Consider the following 25078-nt stretch of genomic DNA (forward strand, 5'->3'; position numbering starts at 1 on the left):
TGCTTCCAAAACTCGCTGATGCATGAGAAGGACTACACATAAGGAGATTTATGCTTTTATTATTAGGTGAAATCTGAATGCTGAGAGGGTGAGATGCTGGCAATTACTTTACACCTATTTGACGTTTGATCTGGACATGTTTGCTAATAGATGGTACGATTATCCAAATAAAATTTGTTCAATATTCATTGAATTGTAATGTGCCACGCAAACACTACAGTATATGTGTAGGCTTGAAAAAAAAACTAGGAGTACACTTGTAGCTTACATCCGATTATTTGTGGCCACTTATTGATCATATCATCACTAGTATATACGATCCTACGTGTAGTAACAAAACTAGTAGTATATAGGCGTAGAACAGCAGCAGCGCTGCAGTTCAAACCCAACGAGAAAGAGAAATGCTTCACCGATGCCCGTGGCCTTCCTCAATCGCCGCCCTTCTACATCCTGTTTCTCACGATCTCCTCCTTCATGGCCAGCCCCAGGGCGCCGAGGCAGCCGCCACCGTCGACCCTGACGCCCGGCATCGCCACGGCGTGGCTGCCCACGAAGCCGTCCTCGCCGACGTGCACCGTGCCGAACTTCACCTCGCCGCCCTCGCCCTCGTAGACGTGGCCGAACAGCAGCGCGTCCCGCCCCACGCTCGCGCCGCGCTCCAGCCGCACCATCTCCGGGTTCAGCAGCGCACCCATGGAGTCCACGTACACGCCGTCGGCTGCCGCCACGGACGCGCCCATGGCCCGCATCCACGCCGCGAACAGCACGGACCCGGGCGTCAGCTCCGCGAAGTACTCCGCCGTGGCCGTGCGCACGGCCTGCCAGATCGTGTCCAGGAACACGGCCGGCGCCCAGATGTGCACCGCGTCGCCGTCGGCCCTGCAGCCGACCAGGGCCCACTTCGCCGCAGCGCAGGTGGCCATCGCGGCGACGCCCGACGCGACCCAGAAGATGGGCAGGGACCAGTACAGCGGCGTGCCGGTGGCCGTGGACACGGCGAGGAGGCCACGGAGGGGCAGGAAGATGACCAGGCCCAGGGCGAAGTACGGCACGAGCGTCTGCAGCAGTGGCTGGCACAGCGTGGCCCAGAGCGCCTGGTACCATGTCCTCGCCAGCGTCACCGTGGTGGTGGCATGGCGGACGTTCGAGCTCGAGCGCGTCGCCGCCATGACCGGGCAGCCTGACAGGTCGATCTTGGTGTCCGACTGGTCCAGGAACGCCCGCCACGACGCCGGCAGCGGCTCGCCGTTCCGCAGGCGTTGGCAGATCTCGTAGACCAGCGAGCGCCCGTGGTCGATGGACGCGCTCTGCATGCACGACGTCGCCGGGATCACGTCCACCTCCGGGCACCGCAGGAACGGGTTGAACTCGAGCTTCTCCGTCTCCTCCGTCGGGACATTGCTGCCGAGGCTGATCTCCCCGACCTCGATGTATGGGAACTCGGCCTCGTCCCAAGGCCGTGTGCAGTCGAGGGCGGCGTCGCGGGCGGCGCTGTCGGCGGGGACATCCCTGAGCTGCAGCTGGAAGACGTAGCGCACACCCTCGGGGGACTCCACCTTGCGCCGGAAGTCGTCGGCGAGGAAGAGAAGCGGGCGCGCGTCGTCGGCATCCCTCGGGATGGCGCCGGTCTCCGGCGGCAGGATGCCCCGCGGCACCACTTGGCCGGAGTCCTCCGGCACGTCTTGGTCCGCTGGGCGAAGCTTGAACTTGGCATACATCTCCTTGCCGTCCTCGAAGCGCAGCAGCCGGCAGATGTTGGAGTAGTAGTGCAGCACGGTGTACGAGTCGGTGTTCCGCAGGGAGCCCCAGACGGCGTCGCGGATGTGCGGCGCCTGCTTCACCTGCTCCTCCCTCGCCGGCAGGCCGCAGACGAGCCAGGTGGTGAAGTCGGCGATGGTGCGGGCGTAGAATGCCTTGCCGCTCTTCAGGGTCAGGTCAAGAAGAGGCACCTCGCCGTCGTCTGAGAGGATCCGCACCGCCGCGCCGCGGGCGTCGAGCCTGGCGTCGTCGTCCGCGCTGAGGCTGTTGCTGTGCCGGACGAGCACCGGGAAAGACTTGCCGGCGCCAAATATCTTGTGCTTGGGCAGGGAAGGGATGTCTTGGTACATCCTCAGGACGCCCCGCCCGCTGACGCCAATGCGGTGGAAGTATCTTGACTTGACGTTCATGGTAGTGATGGCCAGGTTGGCCGCAAGGTTCCCAACAATCTTCTTGTACAACGGGTCCATCTCTTCAATCCGCTCATCTTCTGCGATCAAGGTGTTCTTCACCAAGGTTAGAGACTGCGCGCCGACATAGACGCCGCCTTGCTGGAGAACCGAACCCTGGGGTGCAACGGAGAGTGCTCCCAGGATGACATTCTCTTGGAGGACTGAGCCAGGGAGGAGCAAGCTGCCACTGCCAACCACAGTGTTGTCCTGGACCTTTATCGCTGCACTGGTAAACCCTTTTGAGTAGAACCCTGGAACAATATTGCAGAAATCACCTAGATGGACCCCATCACCAACGCTGATCAGCTCAGGATTTGCCACTGGATTGATGGCTCGGATAGAGCAATGCCTGCCAATCTTTGCTCCGAGAAGCCTCAAGTACATGCAGAACGCTTCTGTTCCGGATAGCATCTTTGCAAATCTGAGGTGCGCAGCGATGGTTATGCGCCGCTGGATCAAACTTGCAATATTATCCTTCTTCTTGGACCCTGACCTTGTAGCAAGAGCTTTCTTGGTGATACTGGTGAGAAGACTGAGGATGATCCCATAGCTCAAGTAGGCGAAGGCAAGGAGGAAAGCAGATGACACTGGGCTCATGGTCATCTCCCGGACAATCACAGCATAAGCAGCAATGACAGCTGGTAACCAGTGGAAGGCACCAGCAATACATGCAAAGGAGAAGTGCTGAAGTGAAGTCGTGGTGCCAGAGAAGTGGCTGTACAACATGAAGACGGTTGCACTTGACAGAGCACCCAGGAAGCCTACTGCATAGATGCTAAAAAGGTGTTCAAATGCCATGTCTGCTATCCTTGCTTCTTCCTGCAATAGATGGTCAAAAAATAACATGACGAAAATTATTCTTCAGTTGTACAGACACAGATATGAGGAAAAAAATGGTGCTGAAAATGGCAGAGCATGTTTTGCAGATGCAGATGAGAATTTCCAATATCATCAGATATCGAGCTAGAAAAACAGAGAAAAATATCTCGTTTGTGCACAACAGTACGCCTTTACATTATCTTTAATTTCTATGGCCTTCGTTATAAAATTTCTCTGTCCCTTGCTAGGTCCCAATAATATTACCTCTAGTTGTAGTACTGGAGAGTAGGCAATGCAAGAGGTGAGGAAAGGTTCACAAGATCTATATGAGTAGGTGTATTTATGTAGCTAACTAAATTCAATGCCTAGAAATAACCAACTAAAATTCTACTTGTTTTATGCCTTAATATCTTAGATATTAGCACAAGCACTTAGTGTATATATTCAACTATTTATAGTTACCTTCATGTATGCAGAAGCTTTGCTAGCCGGATAAGTCGATTTCCCTTGTTCGGTCTTTTGCAATGGTGAAACCACAACACCATTGGGCACAATGGTGCCCTTCTGGAGGACAGCATAAGGGCCGATTGATGCCTTCTGGCCAATCTTGACATGCCTAAAACTCAGCACTTCATTACGGACTTCATGGCCCAGAATGAGAACACCTTCTGCGATCACTGCACCATCTGCAACTGCTAGCAAGGATGGGTCAGTGATATCTATTGTGTCAATGACAACAGATGACCCAATCCGAGCTCCTTGCATCTTGAGCCAGTAATTCAAGAAGATTGTACCCTTTAGATGCACAGCTAGCATCTTAGCTGCTAATGATTGCGCCTTGTTTAGTGCCCACCATTTCACAAAGTCAACTGACCATATTGAAACATCAGGGGTTAGAACATAATTTGGCTGAAGGAATGACTTCCCCAATATAGATAGGGATAATGAGGTGAACAAGGCGTAACATATCCAAGCAATGGGTGCCAGAACCAAAGAACTAAAATAGCTCAGCAGTGGTGATTTCACCAGACTGACCGAAGATAGCATGCCCATGTACATCGAACTTGCGAGATATGCTGGGAGTAACAGGATAAAACATACATAGGTAAGAGCCAGGAGCTGGAGGGTTCCAGTAGCAAACACACTAAGATCTGAACTACTGGCATCTATAATCACTAGATTCTCATCCTCAGCGGAGCAAGATTCATCAGGTTCCAACTGTGGTTGTGACTTGTGTACCAAATTCTCCAAGAAGGTAGCAAGCTCATCAATACAGCTTGCTGTAAAAATGTCAATGGCTCCAACAGGAATACCAAGAAAATCTGAGAGTTTCTGGGCTACTCGGACCACTGTGATTGAATCAAAACCGTAAGAAGGTAGACTGTCAGTTGGAGAAATTTTGTCCTTTGGAATGCCTGTTTGATCTGATACTATCTGTATCAAAAACTCAATAATATCCTTGGACTTCTTCACTTTGCCTCTGGACTGAGGTGCCAGCTGTGGTTGTGACTTATGCACCAGATTCTCCAAGAAGTTAGCGAGCTCTGAAATGCAGCTTGCAGTAAAGATGTCAATTGCTCCTACAGGTGTACCAAGAAAATCTGAGAGCTTCTGTGCTGCTCGGACCACTGCAATCGAATCAAAGCCATAAGAAGGTAAGCTGTCAGTTGGGGAAATTTTCTCCTTTGGAATTCCTGTTTGATCTGATACAAACTGCATTAAAAACTCGATAATCTCCATGGAATTTTTCACTTTGCTTCTGATCTGAGGGCAAACAGTGGGATCAACGGTATGCTTCAAGGAGGGCCTCCTGATTTCCATGCCAGTTCCTGTAGTGAGGGACCGAAAGAGAGACTTCTTCTTAGATATATGATTACTATTTGCCAAGCTAAGAGTATTATCAACAAACTGTTTCATGCATTCAAATCTCCGTATTTTCCCAGATGTTGTTTTGGATATGGTTCTAGGTTTGATAAGCTTGACAGATGCAATAGTTACACCATGCTCCTCTGCTACACGTGTTTTGATGTTATCTGCGATCTCTTCAGAGACTGCTTTACCTTCCCTAACCTCAGCGATCACGACAAGTCCAACCTGATCAGAAGAATCAGGAATTGAGATGCCTTTCTGGGTTAAAACTTCCTCAGGAACACCAACAACAGCACAACAGCCCGGTCGAAGAACAACAGAAGAACCTTCCACCGTCTTCTCTACATCTGCAGAATAAATATTTCTACCAGCAACAATAATAAGATCTTTGATCCTTCCTGTAATAAAAAGTTTACCACCGATGATCCGTCCTAAATCACCAGTTCTTGTGAAATTTTTGTTAGGATAATTCTTAAGCTGGTTGCAAAAAGTTTTCTGGCTTATTTCCTTATTGTTCCAATAACCGACTCCAGAACTAGGACTACTGATCCATATCTCACCCTCAGCACCAGCCTCCTGATGCTCTGTCAAAGAGTCTACATCAACAATTTTGATGACAATATCTGTATCATCTGGATCAACATACCCACAACAAACTCTTCCTTGCCAATCTATGAAAATGGGCTTGCATTCACCAAAGGCACAGCTAACAAAGACACAGTTCTCAGCAAGGCCGTACCCAGGAGCAAGTACACCTTCAGAAAAGCCGAAAGGTTGAGTCAACTCTATGAACCTTTTGACAGTCTTTTGCCTTACTGGCTCTGCTGCAATCATGATGAAGATCAATGAAGAAAGGTCATAAATTTTGTTCTTCTCAGCCTCAAGCCGTCTTATCACCAGTTCAAATGCAAAGTTTGGACCTGCACTGTGTGTTCCACGGTAGTCATTTATTGTTTTCAGCCACAATAGGGGGTTTCTGATAAATGTCATTGGTGAAAATAGAACGGAAGTTCCTCCACTTACAAGAGCAGTGAAAAGACCCCCTATTAGACCCATGTCATGGTACTGTGGAAGCCAACTGATAAGGACAGTTTTTGAGGTACTTCTATATAGCTTCTTCATCATCTTCACATTGTGGATTAGTCCACCATGTGTTATCATCACACCCTTGGCATCACCAGTGGAACCCGAAGTGAATTGTAGAAAGCACAATTCACTTGGCTGGGGCTTGGTAATCATAGATTCAGCACTTTCTGAGTTGTAGCTGTCTGGACTTCGCCGATAGTTCTTTATCCATGAGTCGGTGTGAATCCATGGGAGGTCAGGCCACTGAGCTGAGCATTTCTGAGCACTCTTTGCTAGAGTGACAATATTCTTGACATAACCTGCACGTACAGCAGCATGGTATGAAGAGGTGGATAGAATTGCCACAGCATTGCACGCCTTAGAGACATTATCAACTTTCAGAAGTGCTTGCCCACCCCTTTGCATCGGGTCAGGGGGCAAAACTGGGACTGGTATAACTCCTGCTCTGATGCATCCGAAGAATGCATCTACAAACTCCAAACCAGGTAGATGAATAAGGAGAACTCTGTCACCAGGCTTGATAATAGGTTTCTTGCTTGTCAATAGTTTATACGCAATGTGAGACGCATTATAATGAAGCTCTTGGTAGGTTCTACGATTCATGATCTTCCCTTCTTCATTGATCCAAGTGTAGATAACCTTCTTTGCAGTGACTTTATGAGTTCCCCAGTATTGCAAATATCCATCCAGGGATGGAAGATCAGGGAATTCAACCCCTTCAAGCTCACCAATATCTCTAGGAGGTGAAGGATTTCTTGTGGACAGAGGAAACAATCTCTGCATAAAAAAGTATTGACAAAATTAAGCACATCTCCTTTTGGCACTAGAAATTTAAAAAATACTTGAAGTGTATCAGGACAGTATGTCTAACTCACCTTAACATAAGGAATCGGGGGTAGCTCACTGTCAATGGCAAAGTGTTTACAAACAGCCGAAATGGAGTATAATGCATTTCTTTCAGTTAGCTCAAATGCCAGCAGACCTCCAACATAGTAAGTGTTCTGAAAGCCTTGCAGCTGAGACTCAACCCTCTCGTAGAAGCCATTTTTCATGTCTGCAATGCAGGAAATCATTGCCGTTGGAATGCAGGAAAATTAAATTATTTGGTAATCAGAGGCAACACCCTGTCGACCTATACCTTCACTGCTGACATGAGGGAAATACTTGAAGCGCCGCTGTAAAAGCACATTTTGCACAGTTCCCCCCATAGAAGTCACAACATCAGTTACACATTTAGTCACATACGTCCCTTTGATGTCTGCTGAATTCCCATAAGACCAGAACAAGAAAATATTTGTGTCAGCAAAGAATCTTTGCATTGCCACTGGATGCCCTATTGTTTTTGGATCCTCCATGTATTCTCCAAAGTAGTAAAAGCCCTTTGGCATGTGCTCAAATCCTTCAATCTTAACGACAGTAGTATAGTAGTCAATTGTCTGTACCTTACTGAATAGTTCTCTTTCAAGATCATTCAATTCTACCACTTCATTTTCTCCATCTGAACAAGAAGGCATATAAATTCAGATATTTGAAATACTAGCTCCAATCAAAGGCAAGGTGAATTTAAATCATGCTTACCGGTCAGACTCAAAGATCGATATGTTTTACCATTCTTGAAAGCAATAGAACCTGACAATATGATTTTGTCAAACTCCCTAACTTCTATATCATTATTGTTGTTCTTGATATGTACACTTGCGCCGCGGCTGTCACGCTTGACTCTCATAACCTCCGTGCCACAAAGAACTTCAAATGGTAATGACTGGCTAAGTTTCTCCCATAAGCTCATGTAACCATGCTTGAAACGCCGGATCTTGCCAGCCATAGAGGTTCTAGTAAACTCCTGTATGAAAGCATAGGGCATGTCTTGAACAAAACCATAGCCAGAAGCAGTGTAACCGTATGCTACAGATTTGGGCACTGAACTCAATCCATGTTGCTTCAAGAACTCAAGAGTTGGATCTGAGGCCAATCCACTGACAGCATGAATTCCCACTCGCCCTGACCTATTTGCCTCATCCTATAAGAATTACCAAAGAACATACATCTCAGCAAAAGAAAGAAAGGCTACCCAACAGCGAGGTAGACTGAGCAAATAGTATTTTTGGCATTGAAAATCATATTCCTTTTGACCCAGTTATAACTAGTAGAGCTTATTCTGGAACAACTTACCTGTAATTTTAGCGTTAAAGACACCATGGATACATAGTCCTCAGCCACTTCAAGATCTCTAATGTTTCCTGTTTTGCTGTCGATCAGAGCAAGCTTGTGTGAATCCATCTCTTCAAATTCAGAACCTAGTTCCTTTGCCAGGTGAGTTATAACAGGGGCACTGTTTGCTGCTATAACTTGTCCTCCCAAATCATACGTCCTTCCTGAATACCAGTGCCATTGATGAGTGAATACTCAGACAACAAGACAATTGAAAACGAGTGCAATAATTAAGTTCCTCACCTTCAATGTCGATGGACTCGCACATCCCTGAAACATTCTGGCATTTCTCAAACACAGTTACATTGTGATAACCTAGCTTAGCTAGTGCATATGCTGCTGATAAGCCACTTGGCCCTGCTCCAACTATGCCAATTCTAGTGTCTACTGGTAAACTTGGATGCAACTTGCTGAATTTATCATCAATTGATTTTCCTGGATCCATTTTTGACCTATTGTGGTCCTTGATAAATCACCTGTGAGATTTATATAGAAAAACAACGCAACATTAGCACCTTTCGACATTCATTTCTGGGATACCCACTTATGAACAGAGAAACTTTGGATAAACTGACTTGCATTCCTCTTAACAAATTATTACTTCAAAACTATAACTTCAGGATATGTCAGCTCCCATTGTAAGTAACATATCAAGTAGCCAATAGGATATTTGTTAATTTGTTTCCTCATGTGAAATGTCTATCCTATGATAGCGAGTAGAAATGTTGCTGCATGAAACAGCAGCTTGTTGACCAACATGCGATTGCCAAATAACTACTGTGAAGTGGTTGTGGTGTCACTTTTATATGACATGATGATTAGTCAAAGCCAATGCAGGCATAAATAAATCATCAAACTGTACCGTCAAGAATAGCAGCAAGCATAACGTACTAGCTCATGCCAATATGATGCTATTAGGCTAAGATGACTGGCAAGGGCATTGCAAGGTGAATCAGCGCTGTAACAGAAGCTGTCAAATGGGATTCAACTTTGACAAACGTACGTAATCAATATGTATGGCCATCCTGAATGAAACTAAGCACGGTTTTGTGCAGACTAAAAATTCCACGGTCATCTCTATGCAGACAACTGCACCAACAACAGAGTTCTATTTGATTAAACAGTATCAGCAAATCGGGAAAACAGATCATTGCTGGCATGCCTCAGGTACCAGTAGCAGCCAAGAAGAGCATTGAGCAAACCCAACAAAAAACCATTGCTGGCATGCCTCAGGTACCAGTAGCAGCCAAGAAGAGCATTGAGCAAACCCAACAAAAAACTAGACCACCAAGGAAGAACATGAAGAACGGAACAAGGGTAACTTCCCCATATGGCGTTACTACATTTGCAGCCCCAATCCAAGAAGAGGGAAGATATTGCAAAATAAGATAACTATAAAAGAACAAATGAAAAAGGCTAATCAGAAGAACCTGATAAAATTCAGAAGTAAAAGACACGTGGTACACGCCTGCGAATCTGCGATCATATCGCCAGGTGAAGCAGAGGATAATTCGGCCCTTAATCAGTTATATCAGCACGATAAGGGCCAAAACAGTGCTGATCCATCACTAACCGAGGCATAATCAATCTACAGGAGTCACTAGGCTTCGAGCATTAGGTTCGTTGCTCTGATTACCAAATGCTAATTACTTGGGAGAATCGATGACTGACCCCGAGGAAGATGGTGCCTGACAGGCCGCTGAGACGCCCCGCCTGCGCGACGCGGACGGCGTGTCTCGGTCACATCCCCATGTTCGAGCTCATACTCGAACAAGCAAACACAATGGCTAGAGCAAATATAGCAAGGAGGGCGGAGCAGGGGGTCGCCGCTCCTCGTCTCCGAGACGGGAGCAGGCGGCGGGACTGAGCAAGCCGTACCTCTCTCGGTGGGTGGCGAGGAAGCGCGGCGGGTTGGCGCCAAATGGCAGCTCCCTGGGGGCGAAGAAGGGCGGCGGCGTGGTCGTCCGGGGTGCGTGGTGTGATGGTGGCATGGGCGGGGTGACCTCAGGGGCGGGGTATTTAAGCCCGCGCAGATTCCCCCGCGGCGCCAAGGGCGTCGCGACAAGCGGGGACGGGGGGGTCGAACCGCGAACCGGCGGCGATGGCGACCCCGCGGCCGCGGAGTTACGGCCAAGGGGGCGGGCGGGCATATTCGTGGTGAACTCGCTCCCGCCCCGCGGAATTTACCGGCGGCTGCGGGGTTGTGGCCTCCGCCGGCCGGCCACCCGCAACGTAGCTTTCCGGGCAACGGGTGGGAGGAGGACGAAGGGGAGTGTGGGCCCGGCCCGGCACGGTAAATTTTTTGAATTTTTTTTTCAACCCGGGGGTAGAATGGTACATACATGTCCACAGAGGTCCAGTTCATCGCCAAGTAAAAAACCGATCCAGTCCATTGATTATATTTTGAAAGTACAAGTCCTTTTTCAGGAATTTCATGGATCCATTTGAAAAGTATGGAACGCCAACTACAGGATTTTAAAATCCTGAAATGTAAGTTGTGGTAAGCTTTTGTTTATTTACCAATTTGCGGGTTAGTTTCTCTAAACTTTGTTAGAATCAAGCGAGCCATGAGTTATCCATATAACAACCAATTGCACCCTAACAAGAATAATCTAGAGCATGCATTCTGAGGTCCAGTTCATCGCCATGTGAAAAACCGAGATCCAGTCCATTTATTATTATTTGGAAAGTACAGAGATCTGTTCGAAAGTTTTGAATATCGTTTTCTCATTTCCATTTTGGAAAGCCCATGGACCCATTTTTAAACAACTTATGGGGTTCAGTTGACCTTATTTGAAATCATTGCTGCATGACGTACGTAAAGTTAGGTGCATGGCTTTGAGGGGACGGACACACATGTATTATGTTGGCTTATGGGGTGCATAGAGAAAAAGAAACATGCGACTCAAGCAACAACAAAAAATATACTGGCCCCTAGTGTTAGAAAAAATCGGTCCAATTAGTCCATCGGCAATAACTAAAATCTTGAGCTTGTACTGTTGGTCTCTGTACTTTGCAAGTCCTCATCATACAAGAAAAAAAATCAAGAAGTGCATTGTACTCATAAAACAATCTCTAGCTTAATGCCGTAGAAGATTAACTTTACGATTGCCACTTATTAGTTTACAAGAAACAAGAGACGGCCGGTACTAGATCTATGGATATCCCAAAGAAGACCGATCGAGCATACAAAAAGGTAGCAGTAGTGGTGTGGCAAACGAAACCTCACTGACTAATGCTTTTGCAAACGGGTAATAAAAAGTAAAAAAAAAGGAACTAAAGTGACCTCGTGAACATCAGAAGCGAAAGTGCTGGACGTGAAAACCGAAGCACCAGCAGCAAGAATATCCTAGTGCAAACGTGCTCGCTTCGGACGTTCGCCGAACGCTACTGAACACGTCACAGCAGTTGGAACAAGCGACGACAACTTTTTTCTTTTATGCAAAGTAGCAACAGGGCTGATGCATGGCTGGAATAAAGAAGAGGCAGAGACGATCTTACTCGGCATGCAGTTGGCAATAACCAAAACATTCTCTGGAGCAGGAGTACAACAATTGGCTTAGAGCCAAGCTAATTACTCTCTTCGTTTTAAAAACGTAGTTCGTTTTGACTTTTCTGAATTCATAAATTTTGCTATGCATCTGAATATATACTATAGCTAAGCACATAGTAAATAACATGAATCTAAAAATATACCAAAACGATTTATATTTTCGAACGGATGGAGTAGTATTTTTAATGAAATAAAAGAGACATCATGCAAGCAACAAGCTGGCAACGGAAGCATGCATAGGCAGTAGTGAGTCCCGACAGAGAGATGTATGTATGGAGGAAGAGAAAAGCAGTTAATATTATTCTGCCTTTTATTTTAAAATGTAGCTAAAATTAGTTTAGCACCCTCATTATCACCCATATTTGAAAACCTTAATGCTAAATTTATCAATATTTTGCATTATTAGTACTAGGATCCAAATACAACCGTAGCATGCCCGTAGCTGACGTTGTCGTTGTTGCTAGTAATAAGGGATCATGCATACAGAAGGGGAACAACAACTTACGACCCGTTGCCAATGGAAAGGTTCCAGGCAGAAGAAGGCGTGTGGCAGACCATATTACGGGCATCGTCTCGGTATCCGGCGGCGGCGCTCGGCCGGGCTCCGCTTGGACGCGACGCCGGGGAGGCGCCGCAGCGTGTAACACCCCTCAATTAGGAGTGCTAATCACAATTTGAAAATTCAAATGGAGTCAGAAATATCAAGCCACGTGTTCCCTGCTCTCTCTCCCGTGCATCGTCGCCGTGTCCAAGTTCGCCACGAACGCCGCCCGCTAACACCGTGCGCTGGCCATCAGCGAAGCTTGCCGCGTTGCCCGGCCGCCAGCGACGTCGTCAAGTCCTTCACGCTCTCCTTCCGACCTCGCCACCTGCCATTCCTTCTCTCCTGCGCTTCCTCTCATTCCTCTCACTCTCTCGCTCAGCTCTTCTTCAACCTCCAGAAACCAAGAACAGAGCATCCGCCCCTTCCATCGATCTGCGCCTCCGGACCATCTCCCTCAAATCGACCGCAACCAAAGCTCCTTCATCACCGTAGCTTCCTCCCCGACTCGTCCTTGCCAAGCTCCAGCCCTCCATCGCCGGGAATCGAGGTGGAACAGAGCCGTCGGCCCCTTTTTCCGCCCGAGCTCCACCTCGACGTCGAACTCCCTCGTCCGGTCATCATTTTCTTCACTTGACGGCTCAAATCGACTCTAGGTGAGCCCCCGAAGCTCATGCTCTCCTCGTTCCATCGCGTTCCATGAGTTTCCGCGCTCGTTCCCGAGCCATGCCGTCGTCGACAAGCTGCTGCTCGCCGCGAGCCGCGCTCACGCGCCTCTGGGCCGTGCCGCTGAGCGCCTCCACTCCGCCCGGCCCTGCTGAACCTTCCCAGCCCGGCCGCCCTCTCCACACCTCGCCGGAACGCCGCCGCCGCGGCTCAGTTCGCCGCCGGCCCGCCGCTCGCCGTGGCGCCACCCTTACAGACCACCCCGAGCCCCCAAACCACCACCCACAGGTGCGCACGAGCCCCCTCAACCTTTTCCCCAACTCCCCCCTCGCCGCCGGGGCCGAACCTCGCCGGAAAACGGCCGCCCGAACCTCCCCTGTACTGCCCCGTCCGCCAAGGACCCATGCTGAGAAGAAATAGAAGTTCAGGGGTCTAGATGCAAGATTTCCTTTCCTTTTTCTTTTGTTTTCAAAAACAGCAAACTTGTAAATTCCATATAAAATCGTATAAAAATCAGAAAAATGCAAACTAAAATGTTTTGGAATCCTTAGATCAAAACCTACAACTTTTGTTACAGCCACCTGTTCATATTATGCTTCTATTTTAATCTAGGAAAAAGATTAGATTACATAGGTTATAATTATTCTAGGAGTTCTACTCACTATCTATGGGTTATTTTTGGTGGGTAGCTACTTCATGCTATTCTTAGATTTGTGTAAAAATTTGAGTACCAGTTAATACTTTTAACTAGGTGAAACCCTAGTCTAGGCTAGATCTAGTAGAATAATATATTCTTTTATTTCTGGATGTTATTATTTAGATATATTGATGAAACTTTTTCTGTGTATTTCCAATACTAAATGAACACCACTGTCCAAATCTTGTTAATTATAGATTTGTGTAGCTATTTCTTTTATTTAATCCTTGCTTAGTAGGCTTTAATTATGAGAAATAATTTATATTGTTTTTAAATCATGAAAATATTTCTGAGTGTTCTTTTTGAATAGCTTAGCTTGTCCATGAAGTTTGAGCATCAGTTCATGACTAGAACAGAAGTTAAAAATGAATCTTTTTAGATTGATGTCTGTTTTGTTTATTTTCTCAGAATTAATTCTGTGTAGATAAAATTATGAAAAATTCACAGTAGCTAATTCATCCCTGTGTCGACCTCCTGTTAAATTTTCAGCTTCTGTTTTGCTCTGGTCTGACCTGTATAATTCAATCTTTTTCTAGGAGTTGTCTGAATGAATGAATTGTTCGGATTAAATGGATGCATGAAATGACATGATTTTTACAGAGTAGATTGCTCTTTGTACCTTCTGTTTATAATAATTTTTTTTTCTGAAATTTTTGGTTGTTTATGTACTGAGTTATTTAATTATTAATAAGCCATGACCTGCATGTTATAGAAATCAACTACTGCTTGTTTGTGCAGTTAGTGAACTTCTTTTGCGCCATTGATCATGATGCCATGGGTAGTTAGAAATGTAGTTAACTACTCTATAAACGATTGCCCATGTGATATGATTGTTTGTTACTTGTTAGACTACAACTTTATCGTGAAGGAAAAATAATAGCATCTATATTGTTGAGCAACTCAGAACTGTGCATTCATACATATGCATTATTGCACCTCATTTAGGTACGATAGATGAACCACGTGAAGAACGTGATATTGGAACAGAACACGAAGACGATGTTTGGTGGACATATCCAGAAGAGGCAAAGAACCAGGAGTACATGCTTGGACCGGAATACTCGCCAAGCAAGTGTCATCTAACTAACACTGACTTAGTGTTAATCCCAGGCAAGCCCCGGTGCACATCCGTTTATTTCAAACTATGACACCTATATTATGTTTCTATTACTTGTGCATTAGGTTCAGGAATTATTTGAAACCCTAGTTGCATGATCCCTAGGTCTCCTCGAGTTATACTAGTATATAGAGGACGATAGAAATGCTATGCTTAATAGAACTCGGTAGAAGACGAGTGATTTCGGGTCACTCGCGAGATATAGGTTATCTCGTTATTTTGAGTATATGGAATATTGGAATAGGTTGGATAAGGAAAAGAAAATGGAGACCGGGCGGGGAAAGGTTAGCCCCGCCTGTGTCGGTTAAGGACCGTTCGTTGCCTGGCCCTGTGATCGAGTTTGAATTGTACTAACCGCATGCCGGGAGTAGGAGGTAGTCGAAACCGGTAAGCCGAGTACTGCCTTGTTTCGAAAGTACAGGACTCCAACTCACCTCCTGGGGTAGTCGAGTAGTCGCGGAGAAATGGGGTTGCATATGTTTATTTTTGGTGGTCTCACGTTGAGCTCGGCTGACCATATGATGGTGGGGCGGTCCTGTAGTTCGAGACGGGGAGGGGAATGGTTGGTTTGTATGGTCCGACGGGGCCAATACGTGCCGTGTTGGTTAGGTCCACCTTGCAAGGTTAAATCGGATCGATCCGCCGTACGTCGCATCTCGGATATGAGCACCTTGATCACAGCACCACATCGTAGTGATGCTATATGGAATTTAAATGGTGGCTAGAAATTAATTATCTTGATTTAATATTTCAATGGTTGCTATGGTTGCTTAGAATTTTCAAATACTAGTTCATGGTTTAAGCATATGGAAATTTGGAGCTAAAATATTGAATGTAAGGATCTACCCTTAGATGCTTTTCTGCAAATAAATCCACCAGCCAGAAAGCTTTGCATGTCTAGATATGTGGGCTAAGTTATACCCACTGGTCGGGTAAGTCTTGCTGAGTATTAGTATACTCAGGGTTTGTTATTTACCCTGTTTCAGGTATAGAAGCTAACCAGGATTCGCATCAGTGGGCTCGATGTGACGTCCTCACGTGTTCATAGTTATCATTTCATTTTATTGGTTCTCAACCAAATTTCTTCCTCTCAGGTCATATTCTCATCCGCTGCTGTCATTTAATTTATGTAAATTCTAAATTTAAATTGATTGTGTAAATATATATGTTATTATCTATTTTTGTGAAATTATATTATGCTGGTACCGTCTGTGCTCGCCGTCGCGCGAGACTTCTGGTGTGTTTCGATCGGCCTGTGGGTTGGAAACAGGCTGTCAGGTTACACTTAATTAAGCTAATGCGCCTGATGCGTTCAAATGATGGCCATTACGCTTAATTAAGCCGTTTAACTTGGCGGTCCTGTCACAGCTGGTATCAGAGCTGAAATGCACCAGGGAGGGTACTAGCATGATTATTTTTAGTGTTTTTAAAATTTAAAAATGAGTTTTAGAAAGATACGCTTCTTTGCGCTTAAGGGATTAGGGAAGATTAGTGTGTAAGCCCTATATAGTGTAAGTTGTATCAGGTGGCACTATATAATATCAACTAACTTCCAACACATTACATTTATGTCAAAACTTACTTCCTTGCTTAACCCTTATTTAATATTGTAACGACGCACCTACGCTAAGGTAAGCAAGGTGAGCATTCTTGGTAGTCCTTAGAATAGCACACGTGTTTCATACGTACGCGGGTCCCGTATGATGAGCATACGAGGAGGTGATAAGGCTCCATTCAAATGAGCATGTCGCTATCTGCCGCCTGATATGGAGTGCGGACTTCCCACCGTGTGATTGTGAGCACGGCCATTTCGTAAGGCAATGTTACGAGATGTAAATCTGTCATGCGATTGGGTATGACCGTGTACCTTGGGGCACGTTTACCCTTGGGTGTCCCGTAAGGCGATTTGTACGGGGAGTGAATACGTTGCCTCGGTAACGTATGCAGCGCTGTCCATGCAGCGTTAAACGCATGGGCGCCATCTCTATAGTGGATGGTGATGTATGTGTGAATATGTGGGCAACTGCATATGCGTTACCCATGTGGCGTAGGACACATGGGGGCCGTTCGTGTGTGCTGGCACGAAGGGTCCAGTCGTGGATATATATATGTATATCATGTGATTTTCTGCAGGTACACTAACAAACGATTGCGTGAGTTAGAACGAGTACAAAACGACTAGATATATAATAGGGAGAGTACGTATATATGCCACCGAGTATTCACGTATATTGCCATATAATTATATGGGCAAATTTTGGAGAGGACGAAATTAGACGAGCATGCATCATCATATCATCATGTGTGGAGTTTTGGGTGGTTTTTCTGGTGCATCCAATACTCACTCATTCACTAAGAGCATATATCGCTGTTTTGAAATTTTGCGATGCACTAATATTGGTCCAACTTCTAGCTATCCAAATAATTTTTCCTGAACAACTAGATTATGAGAAAGATGTGAGAAATTATAGATTTACATATTATAGAAATTTTAACGACCTTAGGGGAATGTTCATATGGACCTCCAGACTAAACTTGGCCCCTTGATCTAGTGCCTTCTATGCTTATAGCTACGACTCAGTAGTAATGGTCAGGTCTTTCTTAACATTCTCATTATCTTTGAAAGCCCAAATAAGGATATTATCCTAAGAAGAATCTTCTAGCCAATTTTTCTTAACATACCATCGCATGAGCTAAAATTATCCTATTTGTGGCTTAATGCCCATTCCCATTTATTCAGCTATTTCTATTTTTCCACAATTGGTCGATATCAATTTGAGATCGTGCATCCTCATTTCTGGGCCGTTCATTCAAATGCTCAAAGATAATTCATCCTGGCTATTCTTGATGACTACACACTTTCTGTTGTTCTTATAGTGTTGATATTCGTTTATATCGATCGCCTTGATTCCTATACCTAAAATGGATCCACTTACGTTCTTGCTCGAATAATATAAATAAATTAATGACTTGATTACAGATATTATAGTCATCCTGCAGGAATGAGGTCGCACGTTTGTTGCATTACATCGTCTTGCATTGTTGGGTCGTGCTAGGTTACTGCATGATCATGGGAGACATTGGTGGTAGTTCGGCTGACTATGTGTGTTCGTGCTTTTGAGTGCGTTCTCTGGTGTCTTCCGACTTCTATAATCTCTTTCTATCCATTTGTGTTATTCGGAGTGCTATTATTGATTCTTAGGCGGTGGAGATTTGTCCCATGACCTTTAGTGCCGCGACGGAACCTAGGCCCTCGCGTGTGTGGCCACCATGCGATTGTGCTACTAGGTGCGCGCTGGTACTTGAGTGCATGTGGACGAAACTACATCGTCAATTCTTTTTGTGAAATCTTTGGAATCATTTTCTCTGGTTTGATCTTTAAGGGGGTGGGCCCTAGATGAATAACAGTGCGGACGGGTTGTTTTAGGTTTGAGTTTCTGGGTATTGTCCACTAACTGGTATGGCATCATGTGCATCCTCAACTCATATATGCGTGCATCATACTCATGCATCTTATGGCGAGCATCACTCAAGAGCATCATTAATATGCATCATGATGTATGCATCATTGAGTTGACATCATGGCAAATGCATCATGTCATATGCACCATTTTGTTTGTGCATGGAACATCCATCATGGCACTACATTGGCATTGCATTGGTATAAATGAACATATTTACAACTAGCATCATGCAAATCATTCAGCTAATAAACTCTGAGCAGGGATGTTCCAAACACCACTCGTGAATCAATCTCTCGTACTATCCTCTCTTACTATCCATAAGTCTTGTGATGAATCTCGCCGACATTTGTTTTCCTCATGTTGTGATCTTAGCTCTATGAGAACTTGATCACCTTGTCTCATCATCATTCTTTGATTTGTTTGATCTTTTCTTCTTGATCGGAAAACCTTACATTACTCAGTTATCCAATCTAGTTGAAGAGCCGTGCAAGAATCAAGTTCAGGTGTTTGTTTAAAAGCATCATTGTCATACTGATGCGTCCCTATCTACTTGCAAGTGGAAGCTCCTTCCTCCCTAATAGAAAATCCTGGTTTCAAAATGTGTGTGTATCCTTTCAGTCCTATAAATGACCCTGATCAAAGTTTGGAGCTATAAACTCTTATATGCAGTGCTAGTTATAGTTGTTTGTGCTGCAAAAATCAGAATTTATGCATAATGTAGACCTTTTGTTGACTCGCTAATCCCAACTAAGTTTTCTCAATAATTGCTTATGTCTGTGGTATGCTCATGTACCTGCTGGACAAAATCATATCTGACATTCACTGTTGAACCTCTCTATCGCTTATCGTAAAGATGATCTAGTGCAATGATAAATCTCTTTTTCTATCATGGCCCTCAGCATGTTTTCCTTGTAACTCATGTCGTTGCTCTGTCAGCCAAGTCTCTGGATAGCATATCGGTTTTGTTCCATGTATCCTGCTTGTTTCGTTTATAGTTCTCTAAGGTTCCTGAATGGTTATCGGTCTTAATCTCCTGTTGCTGCTGCCCAGCCAGACTGAATCTCATGGTGATTGTTGATCCGGTAATCTTGTCGGTGGACGCAAGCTGTTTGTGAAACTTAAGCAAGAGTCTTATTTCCTGCAGTCTGTGATGGTTAGTCTTTGTTTCTCTCATATCATGCCTCCATTTTTAGATCACCCTCCTTGCTATCCCTCATTCTCATAATGCTTATCCATGCATGACCTATCTATGCTACATGTGAATTATCGTCGTATGCTCGGTAATGGTGTTTTGATTAACGATTGATGGTGATTGTGTCCCACATATATTATCTACAGTCATTCACAGCAAAAGCTGAAGCCCTGGAGCTTTTTAGTGTGGAAAAACAATTGATTAGTTCGCACAGTGGCACGGTTAATCTCCATTTGGATAATGACAGTAGAGTTTACTATGAAACTTAATGTCTTCCAGAACCATATCGAGCAAGGAATTAACAAATCAGCTGGCAATGTTTATACTATTAAACTCAGCTATAGTTATTAATCTAGAGACTACCACCCACATCGGCCGATCCTTGTCTTTGGAGCGCAATGCCCTGAGTTTATCAGTTGTTCTCCTTTACTTCTTCTCCATTTAAATCTCGGGACGAGATTTCTTTAAGGGGGTAGGATTGTAACACCCCTCAATTAGGAGTGCTAATCACAATTTGAAAATTCAAATGGAGTCAGAAATATCAAGCCACGTGTTCCCTGCTCTCTCTCATCTCCCGTGCATCGTCGCCGTGTCCAAGTTCGCCACGAACGCCGCCCGCTAACACCGTGCGCTGGCCATCAGCGAAGCTTGCCGCGTTGCCCGGCCGCCAGCGACGTCGTCAAGTCCTTCACGCTCTCCTTCCGACCTCGCCACCTGCCATTCCTTCTCCTTCTCCTGCGCTTCCTCTCATTCCTCTCACTCTCATCGCTCAGCTCTTCTTCAACCTCCAGAAACCAAGAACAAAGCATCCCGCCCCTTCCATCGATCTGCGCCTCCGGACCATCTCCACTCAAATCGACCGCAACCAAAGCTCCTTCATCACCGTAGCTTCCTCCCCCGACTCGTCCTTGGCCAAGCTCCAGCCCTCCATCGCCGGGAATCGAGGTGGAACAGAGCCGTCGGCCCCTTTTCCGCCCGAGCTCCACCTCGACGTCGAACTCCCTCGTCCGGTCATCATTTTTCTTCACTTGACGGCTCAAATCGACTCTAGGTGAGCCCCCCGAAGCTCATGCTCTCCTCGTTCCATCGCGTTCCATGAGTTTCGCGCTCGTTCCCGAGCCATGCCGTCGTCGACAAGCTGCTGCTCGCCGCGAGCCGCGCTCACGCGCCTCTGGGCCGTGCCGCTGAGCGCCTCCACTCCGCCCGGCCCTGCTGAACCTTCCCAGCCCAGCCGCCCTCTCCACACCTCGCCGGAACGCCGCCGCCGCGGCTCAGTTCGCCGCCGGCCCGCCGCTCGCCGTGGCGCCACCCTTACAGACCACCCCGAGCCCCCAACCACCACCCACAGGTGCGCACGAGCCCCCTCAACCTTTTCCCCAACTCCCCCCTCGCCGCCGGGGCCGAACCTCGCCGGAAACGGCCGCCCGAACCTCCCCTGTACTGTCCCGTCCGCCAAGGACCCATGCTGAGAAGAAATAGAAGTTCAGGGGTCTAGATGCAAGATTTCCTTTCCTTTTTCTTTTGTTTTCAAAAACAGCAAACTTGTAAATTCCATAAAATAGTAAAAATCAGAAAAATGCAAACTAAAATGTTTTGGAATCCTTAGATCAAAACCTACAACTTTTGTTACAGCCACCTGTTCATATTATGCTTCTATTTTAATCTAGGAAAAAGATTAGATTACATAGGTTATAATTATTCTAGGAGTTCTACTCACTATATATGGGTTATTTTTGGTGGGTAGCTACTTCATGCTCTTAGATTTGTAAAATTTGAGTACCAGTTAATACTTTTTTAACTAGGTAGTCTAGGCTAGATCTAGTAGAATAATATATTTTATTTCTGGATGTTATTATTTAGATATATTGATGAAACTTTTTCTGTGTATTTCCAATACTAAATGAACACCACTGTCCAAATATCGTTAATTATAGATTTGTGTAGCTATTTCTTTTATTTAATCCTTGCTTAGTAGGCTTTAATTATGAGAAATAATTTATATTGTTTTTAAATCATGAAAATATTTCTGAGTGTTCTTTTTGAATAGCGTAGCTTGTCCATGAAGTTTGAGCATCAGTTCATGACTAGAACAGAAGTTAAAAATGAATCTTTTTAGATTGATGTCTGTTTTGTTTTTTTTCTCAGAATTAATTCTGTGTAGATAAAATTATGAAAAATTCACAGTAGCTAATTCATCCCTGTGTCGACCTCCTGTTAAATTTTCAGCTTCTGTTTTGCTCTGGTCTGACCTGTATAATTCAATCTTGTTCTAGGAGTTGTCTGAATGAATGAATTGTTCGGATTAAATGGATGCATGAAATGACATGATTTTACAGAGTAGATTGCTCTTTGTACCTTCTGTTTATAATATTTTTTTCTGAAATTTTTGGTTGTTTATGTACTGAGTTATTTAATTATTAATAAGACATGACCTGCATGTTATAGAAATCAACTACTGCTTGTTGTGCAGTTAGTGAACTTCTTTTGCGCCATTGATCATGATGCCATGGGTAGTTAGAAATGTAGTTAACTACTCTATAAACGATTGCCCATGTGATATGATTGTTTGTTACTTGTTAGACTACAACTTTATCGTGAAGGAAAAATAATAGCATCTATATTGTTGAGCAACTCAGAACTGTGCATTCATACATATGCATTATTGCACCTCATTTAGGTACGATAGATGAACCACGTGAAGAACGTGATATTGGAACAGAACACGAAGACGATGTTGGTGGACATATCCAGAAGAGGCAAAGAACCAGGGAGTACATGCTTGGACCGGAATACTCGCCAAGCAAGTGTCATCTAACTAACACTGACTTAGTGTTAATCCCAGGCAAGCCCCGGTGCACATCCTTTTAATTCAAACTATGACACCTATATTATGTTTCTATTACTTGTGCATTAGGTTCAGGAATTATTTGAAACCCTAGTTGCATGATCCCTAGGTTCCTCGAGTTATACTAGTATGTAGAGGACGATAGAAATGCTATGCTTAATACAACTCGGGTAGAAGACGAGTGATTTCGGGTCACTCGCGAGATATAGGATATCTCGTTATTTTGAGTATATGGAATATTGGAATAGGTTGGATAAGAAAAAGAAAATGGAGACCGGGCGGGGAAAGGCTAGCCCGCCTGTGTCGGTTAAGGACCGTTCGTTGCCTGGCCCTGTGATCGAGTTTGAATTGTACTACTGCATGCCGGGAGTAGGAGGTAGTCGAAACCGGTAAGCCGAGTACTGCCTTGCTTCGAAAGTACAGGAACCCGCACCCAACTCCTGGGGCGAGTCGAGTAGTCGCGGAGAATTGGGTTGCACATGTTTATTTTGGTGGTCTCACGTTGAGCTCGGCTGACCATATGTCGTTGGGCTGGTTCCTGTAGTTCGAGGCGGGGAGGGGAATGGTTGGCATGTATAATCCGACGGGGCAATACGTGCCGTGTTGGTTAGGTCTACCTTGCAAGGTTAAATCGGATCGATCCGCCGTACGTCGCATCTCGGATATGAGCACCTTGATCACAGCACCACATCGTAGTGATGCTATATGGAATTTAAATGATGGTTAGGAATTAATTATCTTGATTTAATATTCAATGTTGCTATGGTTGCTTAGAAGGTGCAAATACAAGTTGATGGTTTAAGCATATGGAAATTTGGAGCTAAAATATTGAATTAAGGATCCACTTTTAGAAGCTTTTTATGCAAAATAACCACCAGCCAAATGCCTTGCATGTCTAGATTTGTGGGCTAAGTTATACCCACTGGTCGGGTAAGTCTTGCTGAGTATTAGTATACTCAGGGTTTGTTGTTTACCCTGTTTCAGGTATAGAAGCTAACCAGGATTCGCATCAGTGGGCTCGATGTGACGTCCTCACGTGTTCATAGTTATCATTTCGTTTTATGGGTTCTCAATCAAATTTCTTCCTCTCAGGTCATATTCTCATCCGCTGCTGTCATTTAATTTATGTAAATTCTAAATTTAAAGTGATTTGTGTAAATATATATGTTATTATCTATTTTTGTGAAATTATATTATGCTGGTACCGTCTGTGCTCGCCGTCGCGCGAGACTTCTGGTGTGTTTCGATCGGCCTATGGGTTGGAAACAGGCTGTCAGGTTACACTTAATTAAGCTAATGCGCCTGATGCGTTCAAATGATGGCCATTACGCTTAATTAAGCCGTTTAACTTGACGGTTCTGTCACAGAAGGTAGTTATAAATATTTTCCGATAAAGATTATTGACACTCGAAGAAAAAAAATTGTTTCACTCGTAGCAACGCATGGGCATACACCTAGTCTTTTAGAAATCCAAAGGATTGCTCTCGAGAAGTAAAACAACACGTTTAGCTTATTGATAATATTACACATCACACGGTAAATGTAATGCATACGCCAAAGCACGAAACGCAAACAGCTAGATAACGTCTGAAAATCTGTTCGATCGGCCGGATGCATTTCAATTGTCACCGTACCAAGCAGCATGATTTTGGAATCCTGCTTCGGAATAAATGAGCTCGTCCTGCCGCTCACCGTACCAAGCAGCATGGTTTTGGAATCCTGCTTCGGAATAAATGATCTCGTCCTGCCGCTCACGAGTCACCGTACCAAGCAGCATGGTTTTGGAATCCTGCTTCGGAATAAATAAGCTCGTCCTGCCGCCGGCGCCGCTCGTCGGAGAGCTGCTTGGCAAACTTGGTGAGCTGCTCGGCATTGGTGCCCACGCCGGGCGCCTCCTCGATCCGGCCGGTCTCCAGGTCCACCCGGGAGACGTTCATGTCCAGGAGCCTCTTCCCGACCTCACCAGCCTGTCCATGTTCTCCTTGGAGGAGTCGTCTACAGAGCCCGCGCTGCCCGTCAATCGATCGTACTGCATTTGCACGGCAGCTAGTCATGTACAAGCTAGATGTAAAAAAACTGGAAGTGGAGATGGAGTTCATCTATGTCCCGTGTGCCTGAATCCGCAGATAGTTTTCGCTGGAGTGCAGGGCGCGGAAGAGGACGCAGAGGTGGATGTCGACCATGTCGGCGCTGGCCGAGTTGAACATGTCGACGATGGGGGCAGTGCCGCCCTTGATGAGCCAGCTGAAGATGCCCCACCTGGCCGCGGCCTTGGCGCAGTACCTGCGGTTCCGGTTCGACCCGCAGCCGAGGGAGATCACCATGAACCTGCCGTAGTCTGCCGGCTTCACCGGGAAGAAGTGCCGTTCCCCAGGATGATGTCCTGGGACACCTGGTTCATCGCGCACAGAGTCTGCGCGTGACCGGTTCATTCTCGTAGCATGAGACCACGGGCAAAAAATAATGTTCAGGTAGGCGCTAGGTAGCTTACGGGGTTGTTCGCGGCGAGGCCACCATCGACAAGGTTGAAGGCCCTCCTCCTGCCATCCTTGTCCTTCGTCTGGAAGTGGTGTGGGGGAAGAAGGTTGGTGCCGCTGAGGTACCCATTGATATGTCCGACAGGAGCGCATTTTTCGACGGCTGGTGCCTCAACTGATCATAAAAAACAGGATAGGTGGCATGAAAGCAACGAGTTAACTGACGCACAAACAAAATCTCTTTAGAGAACCGCTAGCAATTAGTGTGGTCATATGAAACGAAAGTTGCTGGTCGTGATGGACCATACTAAGACTAGCCTCAGACTAGCAG

The 25078-nt window shown here is 45.6% G+C and overlaps 1 protein-coding gene and 1 pseudogene across 1 annotated transcript; both read right to left on the reverse strand.

The window, feature by feature from the left end:
• Window positions 1-240: 240 nt before the first annotated feature.
• LOC120713054 lies at window positions 241-10466 on the reverse strand. Its single transcript, XM_039999027.1, has 8 exons — window positions 10074-10466; window positions 8439-8671; window positions 8157-8359; window positions 7563-8004; window positions 7123-7482; window positions 6860-7038; window positions 3492-6761; window positions 241-3029 (listed from the first exon to the last, which is right to left on the reverse strand). The coding sequence occupies exons 2-8, from the start codon at window positions 8638-8640 to the stop codon at window positions 444-446; spliced, it is 7242 nt and encodes a 2413-aa protein (XP_039854961.1). The 5' UTR covers window positions 8641-8671; window positions 10074-10466; the 3' UTR covers window positions 241-443.
• A 13213-nt stretch (window positions 10467-23679) lies between these two features.
• LOC120713575 overlaps window positions 23680-25078 on the reverse strand; it is a 13856-nt pseudogene continuing 12457 nt past the window's right edge.

This window comes from Panicum virgatum, chromosome 6K (assembly GCF_016808335.1).
Source record: "Panicum virgatum strain AP13 chromosome 6K, P.virgatum_v5, whole genome shotgun sequence".
Classification (NCBI taxonomy): Eukaryota; Viridiplantae; Streptophyta; class Magnoliopsida; order Poales; family Poaceae; genus Panicum; species Panicum virgatum.